Here is a 17127-nt window from a genome sequence, read left to right as displayed (position 1 = left end):
CTTGTTGCTGCGGATAATGCGACTTTTTGCTCCACATCTGTCTACGTTGGTGTGTCTAGAGAGGTTCGCGTTACCGTCTCCCTAAGCCGATCGTCCCGTGCAAAATCCAACCTTTTCTGTAACAGTTGTACATACGCACTGCTAGACTTACTGCGCATGACGTTGTCTTGGTAGCTTGCTGATGCACCATGGGACCTCCTCGCATGTGGATCTCGTCAAAGTCCAACTTCCAGAGCAGTCTGTCCAGCTCCTGCTCATACGCCCAGTATCTGAAACAAAATTAATGTCGAGGGGGGGGGGGAGCAATGATGTCTTAACAAAAGAAGAAAAGTGGGGATACAAAATCCGAATAAGCGGATAAGAAGGAGGGCAGTTTAGTGACTCACGAGCCGAAGCTGAAAATCTGACACTCACCTGTACGCAGCGAAGGCGACTATTGATAAAAGGACAAGTACACCACATGACACGCTGCCCAGAATCTTCCACACTTCGGTGCCGTACATCAGCGAAGAGACAGGGAGAGACAAAGGTAAAGCCGGTTTAGGCATTAGGGTATAGACACGACAAGAAGAAAACGCAAGTCAGTTTGCTATAAGCTATACTCCAACAAAATGCTCACTGTAGGGCTGGTTAGATTCTTGTGCCACCGTGCGAACAAAGTTGCATGTGGCGAAGCGCCAGTTTTTGTTAATTTCTATATTGAGCTTCCTTTGAGAACTTACGGATGCACTTCTCTCCGCTAAAGCCGCACGGAGGTTCGTCCCTTGGTGGCACTCCCTTGATCCATTCGATCGTATCGAAGAGCTTCAGGACCTTTCAAACAAAAATAAAGGAAGTAAGAAACACACTACTGTGAATGAAGGACGAATCTGCAAAACCCTTATCGATACAAAGGCTGTTGTCAGTCGTATTTTTAGGCATTATTAAGACGAAATCCATGTATGCCTCTTCAAACCCGAAAATTGACCGGCGGTGACCCGCGTCGGCGCCTCAACACGAGTTACGAAAAAAAAAATCATCCAGCAATGACGACACCATATTACGCCATCATGACGTCACACACACCACCAAAATTTTTGTCATTATTATGACGTCGTCACATGACCTCGTGGCTTGGTCAAAGCTGAGCCAATCACGAAGGCAATACGGAACTTGCTGAGGTCCCTCCGATCCTGGAAGCAGTGGAGAACTACGTTTGTTGCAGAAAGCTTTCGGGGGGGGGGGGGGGGGGCGGATCGGCTAAAAAGAAGATGTCTCTCATCATCCAGCTGCCTTAGGTGAATGCATGAGAGGCCCTGTGTGTATTTACGTAAGTTGACTTAGTGCTCTTACGGGCAAAGTTGATCCGTTGCCCGAGAGTTCAAATACTCCCACGGGAAAGAGACCGTACAGGTTCCCGCTGGGGCCACCGTACTTCTTGCGCGCAATGAGAGTGTAGTTGCCCTCAGCGTCACCATTGTCGTCCATGCGAACCATGTAGCCCATCGCACCTGCAATCCAATCAAGAGATCAATCATGAAGTGTCTAGCGCTGGACTAACACAAGAAAGAAGACACAGGTGTCAACAGTATACGTCGTGAAGGTACCTTATACTTACATTACTCAATTAGCTTTACACCATTTTGAAACTGCAATTAAACTACATTACCAATGACAGCTGTTCGAAAGTGTTACTTTCCAATTACGTTAAGAAAGATCAGCATCCATGCGCTAATTCATGTATACAATTTATTTAAATCTGAGAGATCTTAGTACAGCATCTATCCCACTTCACGCTTGGCACTCAGATTAACTTGTCTGGTTCTTTTTCTTTCTTTTCTTGTTCAATGTTTATTGCACGAGGGAATCATCGCACATGTCTTATTTTAGTGGAACACAATTAGAGGTTAATGGGTAAATTTCTGGATCTTACTCCACGAAAGCAAATTACCGCAATACTAAATTACTTACCCACAGACATATATATATATATATATATATATATATATATATATATATATATATATATATATATATATATATATATGGGAGTAATAATTCAATGGGCCAGTTAGTCTTCGTGAAGGTATGGGATATGGCACAACGGGAGCGTTGTCAACAAGGATAAATATATTTATTTCCCAACAGTTTCGGGAGAGGTCCTCCCTTCATCAGGGGATGAGATAACTCATCCCCTGATGAAGGGAGGACCTCTCCCGAAACTGTTGGGAAATAAATATATTTATTCTTGTTGACAACGCTCCCGTTGTGCCATATCCCATACCTTCATATATATATATATATATATACACGAATTTTCTGTGTCCGGTCGTATATCACGCCTTTGTAACGGATTACCAACTCGTACTCTACAGACCATTCTTCACAGGACAAAAGTGCAATACAAGGGAGAGGCATCATGTTAAAGGTTAGTCGTCGAACAACAAATCTCGCGTGAGCCGTGTCCATCCGACAGCGTGACTTCCGACGCCGTGAATCCGGAACAGTAGTATACACACGTCACTCACTCTGGTACGACCGTCCGCGCATGTGCTCGAGCAAGTGCTTGCCGTTCCGGAAGTCGCCTCCGTGCTCGACGCATGCGTTGACGGCCCTCGCGTACACCATGACGGCGTCGTACAGGTAGGCGCCCTCCGACGGAATCTGCGTCCACACGTACGCGATTTTTGACAGAAGGCTCCCTCTCAGTGCCATCATAATATCTTCTAGGCAGTGGTAAAAAGCCCCGTCTCGCCCCCCCCCCCCCACAAGGTGTAAACAGATCGTTTATCTAGTCATAGATAAATAATTTATCTGTAGATAGAGGCGTGTAACCGACTAAGAAAAAAATTACACCGTCTCCAGCTAAAGGGAACCATGTGTAGATGCGAAGCGGCGGGCGCTGACTCTTAATTGCACTGGCGGCGACGTTGACGGTGGCGCTCATCGCGGCATTGCTCAGGAGAGAAACCTGGAAAGGCGCAAAGCACGCAGTGAGGGGCCGGTGTTTCTTACTGGAACATGCCAATCGCTTCTAACGGGCAGTGAGAGACAAAAAACTTCGATTGTACACTGAGACCTGCAGTCCGAACGCGCACGCTGCGAATTTTTATCGTTCAACAACGCACCGGAGAAATCTCCCATCGGCAGTACCTTGAAGGTAAAAATCCAGTGCCTATATATACGGGGTGGCAGTGAATGGTTGTGTAGCGCGGGCAGTCGGTTTTTTCCATCAAGAAGCTTGCTATAGCAGACGCTGCCTGCGTCGGCGTTGTGAGAGAGGAGTAGCATTGGAGAGGAGAGAGAAGGGGGAGGGGATGCGCATGTGCAATGAGATTGTAAACACCGCGGGGGGGAATGCCTAGTGAAGAGAGAGGGGGGAGCGAGCTTACGCTAGCAGACGCTCACTGCGTCGGCGTTGCGAGGCGAGAGGGGGGAAGAGTAGGAGAGAGGGAGAGTGGTCGTGCATGCGCAGTAAGGGTGGTCACGCCGCACACCTGATAGAGCTCGACACTAAGCTGCTTCACATCTGAAAAAAGACGGATTTCAACTTCGAGTCATGTTGGCCGAACGTGTAACGGACCATGTGAATCTCCATAAGGTCACAGACTTGTAATTTCAGATGTCAACTTTATCTATTCCTTTAGACAGATTTCGTTCAGTATGCCATTCCGATAAGTTCGTACAATTTTCATATAATTTCATGGAGTATACGCAGGGTCCCCATCAAGGTCACCAAGTTACCATAGCAATCCTTGGCCAAAATATACAATTATTGCCCACTCGTACCCCACTGTGCATTCAAAACGAACGTTCTAACAGAACGTTTTATGTGCGTTCTATGTGGAACACGCATAGAACGTTCCCACAAAGATGCAGCGAAACTCGGTACTCTTAGCTTCTCCACGTAAACTGCGAAAGTGGCAGTATTGGCGTATTAAGGACAATCGTGGTATATGAACTGGACGATTAATTGAAATACGGGTGCAAGAAGATGATACGGAACGGCACAAGCTTTTGATGTCGGGATCTCCTTTAGTATTCGAGGTGCTTTTTTTTTTGCCAGCCACTTTAGGTTCAGCGCTCACTTTGGTAAGGAGGGACGAAGAACATTTTTACGTGATAGCGTTAGAGAGCTAATTGCGCAGAAATTCCGGCGTCGGCATCGTTGTCAGCGTCATTGGTTGTGAGCGACAAACAATCTTTGTGTGACCGAAAAATTGAGCATGTTTAGGTGAACAAAATTCGAGAAAGATGGTAATAAAATGAATGAAAAAAAGTTTTAGGTCTGAGTGAGGATCGAACCCGGGTCGTTTGCGGGGCAAGCCCCACAGCCTGCTTGGGAATACAGTAAAAATACCGCCCTCTGCTTGGAAGTGCAGTAAAAGTAACACTCATGCTTTACAAACACGCGTCCTGTACACACGCTTCACGATACAACATGAAATATTGCCGTAATAATGTGTGGTACAAGCGTAAACTGCCATTGGACGTCATAACATAAGATTGTCATAATGACTTCGTCGTTTAAAGCCAGTCACCCTCTACAAAAGGCACGCACGCTAATGCACCATTAAGGCCACGTAGATTAAGGTCACGTAGATTTCATACACTAAGTGTTTTAAGTACGCATTAGGAACAGAATATCGCTATTGCGTTCAACCCTTAAAGGTGAAGCTTTAGGTTCCTCCTATTTTTTTTTCAGCTAATGGTAGTATGTAACGTAAATCACACGTACAGGTCACAGGAACAACCTTTCCAATCGAGAATGACCAGGTGCTCCTTTCTGGACTCTCTGACGATGGTACGAAGCTAAACATGGCTGCCTCGGCAGTGCACGTTTGTGAGGTCACGCATATATGCGGTAGCCCAGAGGGGACCGCAAGTGTGACCAAGAAGCTCTCATTGGAAAAGTACATAGGGACCAACCTTCTTCATTCCTCCAATGGGGTCGGCGGCGTTGACAATGTTGAACGGCGGCTTCTGCATGTACTCATTGACTGCCACTGAAAACGCCTCATAACCCGATGCCGGGCTGCCCACAATGCCGAGGTAGGAGCGAAAGGCCCTCACCACCGAGGGGTCCGGTTCCTCGCGAAACAGACCTGTCGTGGAGTGGGATAGAGATAGATGTCTATGGTCCCATTAAGAAACGGACACTTTTGCGTAAGAAGTAATACGGCGTGTGTTTGATCGCCCTGCACCATAGGCATGCACACGGGGGGGGGGGTGATTGAAAGGAGGGGGTGAGAAGCGTGACCCATATATTAACACAATAGATAGGGGGACGCTGGAACACGGGGGGGGGGGGGGGGGGTTTGCTAAGCCCCGTACATTGACCTAATCAGGAAGGGAGGCGCTGCGATCAACTTTTGCCCTCCTTTCTGAAGGGAAACTATGCGCACGTACGCCTACAATCATCACAATTGTCGAAACACCACAACCATTATAATTATCATCCACCTTCTCAACACTTCCAGTCGCGCCACTCTTACCTAATTGTATGAAAAACACTTCCAGTAATCTTCAATATATTCGGTCATAAAGCAAAAGTAAAATTCACTGTGGCAGAGAAAGAATGCACACTCGTGCTTGTATTGAAAGGTTCAACGCATGTATTCAATATTAAAAAAAAGTGAATGAAACAGTGAAAAAGGCAGCAGTAGGGGGTGTGAGGCGCATGCTCAAAAAGTTGGGGGGCCTTTCCTCGGGTGGAGCGCTTGCTTTTACGGGGCTGCTACTTATACGACGACGATGGCGCACGGTACACGCTAAGACACACACGCTGTAAACACGCAAGATAATTCTCGGTGTAAACTGACCAGTAAGATAACGGGTGGGGCTCTCGATGTCGTACTGCTGGACGTCGACGCCGACCACGAAGTACTCCCCGCCTTGCAGTAGTCCGCGGGCTTCCAGGCTCGCCATGAGGCCGATGTGCTCGAAGTACTGGCCCAGCACGATGAACACTACGCATTCGCACACATTTATGCAGCGCAGCTGCAGAAACATTGGGCGAACCACAGCTATACAGCTCTGTTTACTGGTTCCGCAACGTGTCCCTGCTTTGCACGTGCTTTTTTAAGGAACACGCAGTGAGCTCGAACACGACACGACGTGAGTAATATATAGTGTCGGCAACGTCAAAACGCCCCAGTATTTCACAAATGCCTGGGTGAAGCTCCCTTTAGGAATTGTTGAATCGCCATGATAACGGTGGTTTGTAGATGGATTTGCTTAATATCTGATGGTTAGTATGTGGACGAACCTGATTCTCCGTGCACCTGTCACCTTATGGTAACAACGTTACGTTTGGGTACTGGATGTCGTAAGAGTACTGTACTACTACTACTACTACTACTACTACTACTACTACTACTACTACTACTACTACTACCAATAATAATAATAACAACAATAATAATAATTGTATGCGCTTTTACAAGCTGAAAACCACTATTGGTTATGAGGCACGGCGTAGCGGCGGGCTCCAGAGATTTCTATCTCAACCTAAGTGTTACGGTCTTCCGGAATTTTGCCTCCATCCAAAGCAACCGTCATTGCTGCTGTGAAAACTGTGACTGACAGGTGAGCAGCCGCGCACCACAACCATCGAGCACTACCGCTGGATGCTGGAAGCCCCGAGTTAAAATCAAGCTGCGCCTGACCTTATTTGAGATATCCTTGCATATGTGCATATACTTGTAGATAAACGTAACATGACGATGGTGCTACTGGCAACTACTGCGACAATCCACCCAGAATGTTACTACAAGAGCTATCGCAGTAAATTGCCATCCTACGCAATGCAAAAAAAAATTATGGACCGTTTCCCCGAAGGGAACCATGACGGGATGTAAAGCAGCAGTGGTGCACACGCCGTTGACCTGGCTGAAACGGGCGTCGACGCGGGTGCTGCCAGAGCGGTTCGAAGCAAAACTTGGTGTAGCCTTTACTCAAGCAAACGTTTCTTTGAAACGCAAAGACACGGTAGGCGTGTTGGGTTTCTTGTAAGTTTCATCGCAGATAAACTAGCCGAAAGAGTATTTGTACTCGACGCGCGGTCGAGTGTCGCGAGTGGTGGAGACGGTGAAGCGAGTGAGAAGTGTGTTGTGAGTGGCTGGATGAGCAACACTACCTAGGTGTGTTGGAAGGAAGTGGCAGCTGCTGCGGGTGAAGGAGAGAGTGACGTCAACGCGCAGCTGTGAATTGACCTACTTGACATTAGGCACTGCGCCGCGCTCCCTACGGGGCTGCAGAAATTAGGTGCCTTTCTCCTCTTCTAACCACTACCACCACCACCACCACCACCACCACCACCTACTTGACATCGTTCCAACAACTGTGGCGGGAGGAACGCGGTGCTGCGCGTTGACACGGAGACACGGATGGACAGCGTCACACAGGCTAGTCAAACAGCTGCTCCGCATCTTAAATATCACCGCTCAAGCATTCCGTACAGATGGCTAACCAACGAAACTAAAACGCGTGGTCCCGATGTTTATCACGAGCTGGTATCTGTCGGAATGTCTTTCGTTGTAGCTTCCCATTTCACTACGACTACATTTAAGAGACGTATGCTTCAAACTTTTTGTTTCTTGTACGTTAGCCTGAAATTTATTAAGAACTTTATGGGTATCTATTTAAGCTGTGGTAGTTGTATTACTATATTACTCATATTACTATTATAGGCTGAGAATGCCTGAGGGGATACTAGTGCAAGCGCACAGACCCTTCGAGGTATCATCTGCTACCGCTGCTTCTCCATCATAGTTTGTGTGCACTCATGCATCGCCAAATGTTCTTTCCTCCTAACCATGGCGCTGTAACACAGCATTATTTAAGGAATACCAGCCGCGCATTGAACGATGACTGTTGGCCCACCTCGTGCCTTTGGCGCCACATCCTTGAGCATCGTCTCGAACGGGCTCGGGCCGTAGCCGTAGTGGTACGTCTCGTTCCACGAGCTCACGTGGCGCAGCCGGACTCCGTGCGATGTCAGCGTCGACATGATGCTCTTGGCCACGTGACCCAACCGCGAGGCGTAGAACAGCGCCACCTGTCGCCAATCGAAGTGGGCGAGCAGAGCCACCACGGACTTTGAGATGTGCGTCTCGGGGGGACGCGTGCGGGCGAAAGTCGGGAACCGCTGCTTGTCCGAAGTATCACGGACGAGGCAGAACTGCAGCATGCAAATCTTGACATGTATGCAGTATATGTCAAGTAAAGTGAAGCCGAATCATTAGAACATGAATTTACTGGCAAGCACTTAGTAACAATTGACATATGTTATTCTCGTCAAGCTTTGTTATAATACGTTTCGCGCAACTCATTCACCACGGTGCCGCTAATATCTGTGAGAATAGGGATCTCACGGCTCCTCTTTATACCAAAGGCATAGCGAAAATAAGCAAAATCACGGGGTATATATATATGTCCCTGTGGCAGTTAACTGCACTATCATTTGTGGACAAAGTAGAACATTCCACTAGAGAGTTCCCGCAAACTCTTTTACGCTTGCTAATTGGCTGGCAACTGGAATGGTAAACTTCAGTGACAAGACTGGTAGCGCTACCTGGTGGAGAAGAGATAAACCGGGCAAACACAGAAACACTATTGTAGTAACTATGCTACAGGTGTAAATAAGGGCAGAATTGAAAATGTACAACTTTTTAGATGCTTCTCGAGAAGAGAAGTTGAAAACGTGCTCCTATATGACACTGTACTCAGACAAGGCGCTCCACAACGGAAAACAATGTCAGCTAAATCTCTCCATCAATCAAGTTATTGTAAATTACATAGAGAACACGCACGTATGACACCATGGGCAGATTGAGAGCAGCGGCCAGGAACGCCTCGTGGACGCATGTCTCCTGTGGCCCGATGAAAGCCGAGACGTTCTGGCGCCAGAGGCGCGCCGTCTGTAGTACGCTGAGCCGCTCACGGCCGAATGTCTCGGCTATAAGCACGTCCAGTCGGAGACCACCCATCAGAGGATACTGTAAGTTCACCTGCAATAGCAGCGTATGTGCGTGTGCATTTTGGCTTTGTTTAGTTTTTTTTAATAGAATTAACCTACTGCAGGCTCAAACCGCTTTAGAAGGAGTGGTTAGACAGGTTAAAAAAAGGAAAACCAACAACGCCATTATTGAGCAGAAATGGTTGATTTAAACATTAGTAACAAACGGTTATACGGTATTAAATTTCACACCACTATTGTCTGTCACTTCATTAAAACATTGTTAATGAAAGTAAAGAATATTTGCTTGTATTGATGGTGCTTGAAGGCTGGTGAATTTTGTTACTCTGCTCAGTCTTTGATTTCGGCCAGGGCACCTCATTCTAATGATCATTTTTCCCCTCTCTGTATTCTATGGCGAAAATTTTCGGATGGGGGAGGGGTGGGGGCACGGGCCCGGTGTGCCACCCCCTGGCTACGCCCTACGTAATCACAGCTGCGGGAGCGATCAAACATAATAATCTTAACTATTCCATGTGACGTTACCTTGTCGACTGCTAGCGTCAGCGCACCCGAGATGGCCAGTCCTGGACGCCTGTAGCTCCTGTCACCGGGTAGTCGCTGTGATCCCGTCAGGTAACCGAGGACGATAGTTTCGTTAGTTTTAGTGTACGCCCATTTCCGAGAGAGTACGACCAGCAGAATGGCAATGGCTGTCTGAAGCATCCTCGGCCAGTCTTCAACTTGACAAGAACAACCGACGTCGACGAATTCGCTACCATTACTCTTAGCTTTGCATCGTCAATGTGCGCTTCATTGAAGTCTGCAAGAAGCGTCATAATGAAACTGCAACTGTCATTTACCGCAACTGCTACATGGTGGTATAGGAGTAGGGGAATCTGAGAACATTCTTCAGGAACCTGATCACCAGTTAAGTCATACTATAACGATGAATGACACGCAGTACGAAACTAGAAAGGACACTAAGACAAGAACTGTAAGATGCCACGTTGTATTAGGTCAAACGTTGAATACATTGAAGGTTGACGCCACTGCAAAACCTTAAATATAAAAAAACGAAAAAACGCTACGTCTAAAATTGTATCATTTCATTTCGTTTCATTTCATTTTATTACCTTAAAGGTCCCAAGGGGACATTACATAAGGGGTGGGGTTACAAAAAACGTACAAAAAAGCCATGAATTAGCTTGAAAAATGGCTTGTGACGCTATGCATAAATGTTGATGGACAGGTGATTGCTGCAATATGGTCGGGGAGGTCATTCCAGTCTTTTGCTGCACGAAGAAAAAATGAGGCAGCAAAAGTAACAGTGCGGGAACGTTGACGGGCAACTTGAAAGACATGGCCAATGCGATATGACCTGCGAAATGGGGGGGGGGGGGGAATGTAAGGTTCGATTGCAAGTGGACTGTGAAAAAGTTTATTAAACAAGCAAAGGGTGGCAATGCGGCGGCGGGAAGATAGAGGGGACAGGCCAATTTCTTCTTTTAAAGATGACACTTACTGGTCGCTACCAGATCACCGGAACAAGCGCCTGCGGGAAATGGACCCCGGTATGACTTTTCGTCTTCCAGATAAAATCAGCCGAAGACATGCTAATATACTGCACCGAATTCGCCTGGTCGTCGCCTTCACTCGCCACTACACCCACCTAATTGGCCGTGCGGACAGCCCAAATTGTGAACGCTGCCAAGTGCGCGAAACGATAGCTCACATATTTTGTGACTGTGCATTATACGTGGCGCAAAGAAAAATGCTAACTGCAACGTTTGCAAGCATTGGACGAACACCATTAAGTGAAAGCCACATATTGTCAGCAATGAACGACCAAACAGTGTCAAAAACTATTACAAAGGCTGTTCTAGACTTTATAAAAAGCACTGGACTAGAAACTAGACTGTAGGGTACTATGCTAAGTGGCTACTGTACATACGCACCAGAGCCTTCCCCACCTTCTTCCGGTCACGCAACCCGTCCGACCCGTCCTCCAGAGAGAGCGGCCTCTCCGGTGTCTGATGGGGTGGTTTGTTTACCTCCCACCTCCTCGCCACAACAACAGCACTCTCCTCCACTCTCCCGCTCAAAGGAGAGCACGGGCGCGTCGTCTGCTACGGCCGCAGCTCCTCTGAACTCTGCCGCTAGCACCGCGCCACACCCTCCTTCTGCTTTCGGCCCCATGCGCCCACTGACGGTGGACGCCTCTACCGAAGCAGATTATGAAGAGGCCCGACGCAAGAATCAGCAGAAAAACGGATTTCCGTGCCAGGCATCAACAGCTACAAATGCCCCTTCCAGTAGGCAGCCAGCCAGTGCAGCTCCCCCAAGCAAGGGAAAGGGGCCCCGCCAGAAACCAGGTCGCCGCCAGCACCAACTCGATATTATCGAACACCTGGTCGCGAATGAGCCCCGCCGCACCTCTGCCACCATCCTCTACCGCCCCAAGGGCAGGAAGAACAACTTCCTCTCCCTCAGCCGCGACGCAATTGCAGCACAGCACTCGAAGGTGCCCGGCACGAAGCGTGTGCGCATTAACTTCAGCGGCAACGTTGTTGCGGTTGACACCACACCCGGAGCTGACACCTCCGCTCTCCTGGCAGTGGAAAGCATCGGGAATGTGGCTGTCAACGCCAAGACCGCCAACAAAGGAACCTGTACCGGCGTACTTCACGGCGTTGACGCGGCTTTTGACGAGGAGGTCCTCAAAAACAACATAGAGAGCTCTGCTCCCATCCTCTCTTGTGCCCGTACCGGACGCAATGTCCTTCTCCGATTTGTGGGTAACGCACCGCCACCTGAGGTGGCGTTATTTAAGCAGACCCGCCCTGTACGTTGTCGTCGTCGCCGCCCTCTCCAGTGCGCTGGCTGTGGCGCTTTCGGACACACTCATGCGACGTGCACCAGCTCCCCACGCTGTTCGCGCTGTGGCGGCGACCACGCCCGCGCCGACTGCGTTGCACCCGGCCCCAAGTGCCTACACTGCGGCGGCCCACATCCCGCCACCGAGCCCCGATGCCCTCGCTGGCAACACGAGAGGAAGGTGCTAGAAATCATGGCCTCTGCGGACCCGCCCCTCTCTCGTCGTGAGGCCGAGAGGAACCTTAAGAGCGAGGGAAAAGCCGTGCCTGCTCGAGCACCGTGCACTGGTATTTCCTCGGTAGTGCAACCGGGCCGGACGTACAGCGCGGTTGTTTCGCCCCCGGCCGCCGAACCCTCGGGCCCCGACTGCGAGGTGCAAAAGGACATGGTGATTAGTGCCCTGGCCGCTGCCGTGCAGGCCCTCATCGGGACAATACCGCAATCCGGCCCTGTGTTCGAGCTGTGCAACGCGGCCCTGGCCGCCCACGCTGCCCTCAATCAACATGGCTAGCGGCAAGGTGTTTCGGCCGCGGATTCTTCAATGGAACGTTCGTTCCCTCCGCTGCCGTCACGCCGAGCTGTCTACCCAACTCCTCCGACGCGAGTACGACGTCTTGCTGCTGCAGGAAACCTACGCTCGCGTCGGAACACTCAACCTACCTGGTTTTGTCGGCTATCACAGCACCACGCAGTGCGAACTTGAAGAGTGTAGCGCAGTCCGGTGCAGCACTCCCTCGCATCCTCCCGGCACGTCGCGGGCTTCGGTTTATGTGCGCGCCGACCTCCCTCACGCTGCAGTGGACATCGAGGACATTCTCTGTGACACCCTCGAGGCCGTCGCCCTGACTGTGCGCATCGGGACCACGGACACCAGTGTCGCTAGCGTGTACGTGCGCACATCGAACTACTCGGCACGCTGGGACACCCAATTCGTGTGCCGCCTCGCAGACCGCCTAAATCACGACGCGGTCATCGGTGGCGACTTTAACTCTCACCACACCTCCTGGGGCAGTGGCGTGACGAACCACCGTGGGCGCGACCTTCTCGATGCCGTGCAAAAGGCCGGACTGCTCGTTATAAACACGGGTAGCTGTACTCTCGCGCGCCGTGGTGTGTCCGACAGTGCCATCGACCTGACTCTCGTGGGTGGTACGTGTAAATATGAGTGGCAACGTGCACCGGACTCTCAGGGCTCCGACCACTACCCCATCGTGGTCACACCCCCCTCAGCTTACATCAGGTACACTCGGACCTACAGTGTTGTGAAGTGGACTCGCTTCAGAGAACTGTGTGCTAGAGTGCCAGTCTCTGCAGACTTCTTCACCGCGCTGGCCGAGTGTCACGACGCAGCTACCACCCACTGCACCGTGCCTGCGGGCACCCCCGCACCAGACATCAGCCTCCTCAACCTTCGCGCCGCGCGTCGCAGGGCGCAGATTGTGGCGGTGCGCTCGCAGAAGGCGGAACATTGGCGTGCCTATAACTGTATTGACGCGGTGTGCCGCAGGCACGCCAGACGCCGTCGCAACCAGAGCTGGGGGAGCCTCTGCTCGTCACTAGATGACCCTCAGAACCACGCCCAAGCCTGGCGCATTTTCGCTGCCGTTCTTCGCACCAGAGAGCCTCGCTGCCCGGTTCTCTGTGTTGCTGTTGCAATGAAGATCGCCACGCAGGAATTGGCTGAGCTGCTGGCAGACAAGTTTGCCCCTCCTGCTTGCCCACAGCCTCCACAGGGACTACCACCTGTGCCTGCACTCAACAGGCCTGAGCTCTTCGCTCCCGAGCGGTACTTTCCCACCGAGGGCATTCTGCTAGAGATCCGCGCATTGTGCACGGAGGAGTTTACTCTCAGCGAGCTGACCGCAGTGCTCAACAACCGCACGAAGCGGTCTGCCCCGGGAGTGGACGGCCTCACCTACCAGGTGCTGTGCAACATTGACCCCTCCACGCGGCCCCGGTTGCTGGAGGCCTACAACGAAGTGTGGCGCACAAGTCAGGTGCCTCCAGGCTGGAAAGAGGCGCTCGTGGTGCCCATCCTGAAGCCACGGAAGCCGGCCACGGAGCTTTCATCCTACCGGCCAGTGTCACTTACCTCGGCCGCAGGGAAAGTCATGGAAGCCATGGCATTGCGACGCCTTCGCTGGATTGCCACCGCAACCAACGCATTCCCTCCCGAACAGAGCGGATTTCGCCCAAGGCGCTGTACGTTCGACTCACTGGCCGACGTGATCGCCACCCTCGAGGAGGCCAAGTACCGCGGCGATTACGGCATCCTCGTGCTGCTCGACGTGAGAAGTGCGTTTGACTGTTTGCCCCACGCATCGATTTTGGACGCACTTCGTGACCTCGGTGTGTGCGGGCGGATGTTTGACTACCTGGAGAGCTTCTTGGGCGACCGCACTCTTCGCGTTCGTGTTGGCTCCACAATCAGCGGTCCCCACTCCGTCACCGCAGGCGTACCCCAGGGCAGCATACTGAGCCCTTTTCTGTTCAATCTGGCTCTTGCCAAGCTGCCCGACTACATCCCGTGCAACACGGCGTGTGAAGTGCATGTGGCGATTTACGCCGATGACATTGCGCTGTTTGCCTGCGGCCCCGGTCGCCACCGGGCAGCCCTTCTCGAGTCCCTCCAGGTTGCCATCGACGCGGTTGACGCATTCCTGAACGGGGTTGGACTGGCGCTCGCCGCCTCCAAGACGGAGGCACTGCTCGTCCACCCGCGAGCGTCGACACGCCGCTCCACGCCTCGGCTCTCACTCCGGGGCCTCCCCATCGAGTGGAGCACGAAGGTGCGCTACTTGGGGGTGACCATAGACCACCGGCTCAGCTGGCGACCGGCCGTCAACGATCTGCGGAAGAGCAACCGCAAGGTACTCGGCGCCGCACGCAGTCTCCTCGCGCGAGGGCACGGCTGCACCCCTGCCCTTGCCCTGCGAGTCTACAACGCAGTCGCATCGGCACGCGTGATCTACACTGCAGCAGTGGCTTCGTTGAGTGCTTGCCAGCTAGCTGCCTTGGACGCGGACCATCGCAACGCCGTGCGGGAGTACTACGGACTTCCCCAAACCTCCCAGGTGGGCCCCACGCTCGCCGAAGCGGGGGAAACTCCCATCTCCCTGCGGGTGACCCAGCGGACACTAAATCATGTACTGCGGCTGAAAACCACAAGGCAGGGGCAGCTCCTTGTGAACAGGCTATATGCTCTACCTCACTCATCCATGGGGCAGCGGGCGAGTGAGCTCTTGACGGTTGTGCCAGACATGCAGTACCCCAGCTGGCTGGCTATCCCACCCTACCGCCACACCCCTCTGGTGATCACCAAGACCATTGGCGGCATCAAAGCGAAGGCGCGCACCCCGCTGGCAGCGATGCAGCAGGAGTGCTCCGCCCTCCTTCACGAACAGCCGAACGGCCGGCTGCTTGTTTACGTCGACGGGTCAGTGCTTCGCGACGGCTCCGCGGCCGCCGCCTGCGTTGTGCCATCAGTCGGTGCGGTTCTCAAGTGCCGCCTCCCCTCCCTCGCCTCCTCCACTGTGGCGGAACTCGCCGCTATAAATTTGGCAGCCGATTTCCTCAGTGAGCGGGCACCCATGAGCGCTGCAGCCATCATCTGCGACTCCCGGGCGGCCTTGGCCGCGATCTCGCGCGAGGAAGACGGCAGCCTCCTTGCGCAGAGAGTTGCCCGGAAGCTGCACGCCGTGCAGCAAACGGGGTGCGACCTTTCGCTGCACTGGGTGCCCTCGCACATCGGAATACCCGGCAACGAGGCGGCCGACTGTGCCGCGAGGGATGCGCACGACCCCGACACCGGCGTCACCAACTTCGTGTGCTCCGCGGATGCCGGCCGCCTCCTCACCGCCCGCTACGTGCGCGAGCGTCATCCCGACCCTCGCGTAGCAGCTGGAAAGCCGCCGCGGCGGCTCCCTCTCAAGGGACTCCCAAGACGAGACCGCGGTTTCCTTCTCCGTCTCCGCACCGGAGACAACTACACCGCCGAGCGAAAACATCGGCACTCCGGGCGTGGCAGTCCATACTGCATGGACTGCGGCGACCTGGAGACTCTGGACCACCTTTTGCTTCATTGCCCGGCTGGTGACGCGAGCAGACAGGTGATGCTCGCAACGTACGGAGCTCTCGGCCTGCCTCGGACAACAACTGAGCACCTCTTGTTCCCGAACAGTGGCCGCGCGCATATCAAGCGTGCCCTTTCAGCGCTGCTCGACTTTGTAGACGGAAGCGGACTGCGTGAGCGAATTTAGAGAATTCGCGCCCCGTGATTTTGGTAGACGATCTGTGCGCCCCCCCCCTTCCTTTGCTCGCTCTCTCCTTTCTCTTTCCTCTCTTCGCTCAAGTCTATTATCCCCCATTCCCCTTCCCATGTGAACCACTGCTGAGGTGTCGCACTTAGCTGCAGACAGTTGCGGGGTTCACTTTTCTTTTCTTTTCCAATTTTAAGAACCACTTCCCCCCCATACGCACCACTCCTTCTTGTCCCCATCATCACCCTTCACCCCTCTTTCCTTACCCTTTTCCTTATCCCCTGTGTAGAGTAGCAGGCAAGAGCGAACTAGCTCAGGCCGACCTCTCTGCCTTCTAATAAATTCTCACTCTCTCAGACACGCCAATGTGATAGGCTTATGAGGAATGAATGAATCTAGTAGCACGGTTTTGAAGTGATTCGAGTGCAGTAATGAGATACGCGTGTAGTGGGCTCCAAATTGACGATGCATATTCAAGCTTGCTGCTTACGAGGGACTGATATGCTAATAATTTTACATGGTGGGGTGCGTTGCGCAGATGACGTTTTAGGAAGCCGAAAGTACGATTAGCAGCTGCGATGATAGTCCGGATGTGCTCAGCCCAAGTTAGGTCACTGCACAAAGTTAGGCCAAGGTATTTGTAGGATTGCACAAGTTGAACAGGAGTGTTAGAGATTACGTAGGAAGTGGTGAGCGGGTTATGGTGACGCTGAAACGACACAAGTTTACATTTGTTAGGATTAAGTCCCATTTGCCACCGTTCACACCAACGCTGCACTTGGTTAATGTCACTTTGGAGGCTAATTTGATCAGATACATTCGTTACTGTGCGGTACAAAACGCAGTCATCAGCAAACATGCGTATGTTACAAGTTAAGTTCGTTGGTAGGTCGTTAATATATATTAGAAATAACAAGGGGCCAAGGACGGAACCCTGAGGGACACCTGATGTAACTGGAATAAAGTTGGAGAGCTGATCATTTACAAGGACAGATTGGGAACGGTTATGTAAGAATTCTTGGATCCAGATTAAGACTGCGGGGTGCAAGTTTA

General features: G+C 51.8%; 1 protein-coding gene across 1 annotated transcript in view; it reads right to left on the bottom strand.

Moving 5' to 3' along the window:
• The window catches only part of LOC119179346 (guanylate cyclase 32E), a 32862-nt gene extending 23114 nt beyond the window's left edge, over positions 1-9748 (bottom strand). The window contains exons 1-10 of the mRNA XM_075869930.1: positions 9485-9748; positions 8793-8990; positions 7864-8161; positions 5802-5948; positions 4909-5084; positions 2508-2643; positions 1333-1490; positions 723-813; positions 415-487; positions 152-269 (exon numbers count right to left, since the gene is read on the bottom strand). Coding sequence (XP_075726045.1) covers positions 152-269; positions 415-487; positions 723-813; positions 1333-1490; positions 2508-2643; positions 4909-5084; positions 5802-5948; positions 7864-8161; positions 8793-8990; positions 9485-9664 — 1575 coding nt within the window. The 5' untranslated portion in view covers positions 9665-9748. The remainder of the gene's footprint in view (positions 1-151; positions 270-414; positions 488-722; positions 814-1332; positions 1491-2507; positions 2644-4908; positions 5085-5801; positions 5949-7863; positions 8162-8792; positions 8991-9484) is intronic.
• Positions 9749-17127: the final 7379 nt, after the last annotated feature.

Source organism: Rhipicephalus microplus, chromosome 7, assembly GCF_043290135.1.
Source record: "Rhipicephalus microplus isolate Deutch F79 chromosome 7, USDA_Rmic, whole genome shotgun sequence".
In the NCBI taxonomy this organism is placed as follows: domain Eukaryota; kingdom Metazoa; phylum Arthropoda; class Arachnida; order Ixodida; family Ixodidae; genus Rhipicephalus; species Rhipicephalus microplus.
Note: the sequence above shows the minus strand (reverse complement) of the source record. Positions and strands in the feature narration are given on the sequence as shown.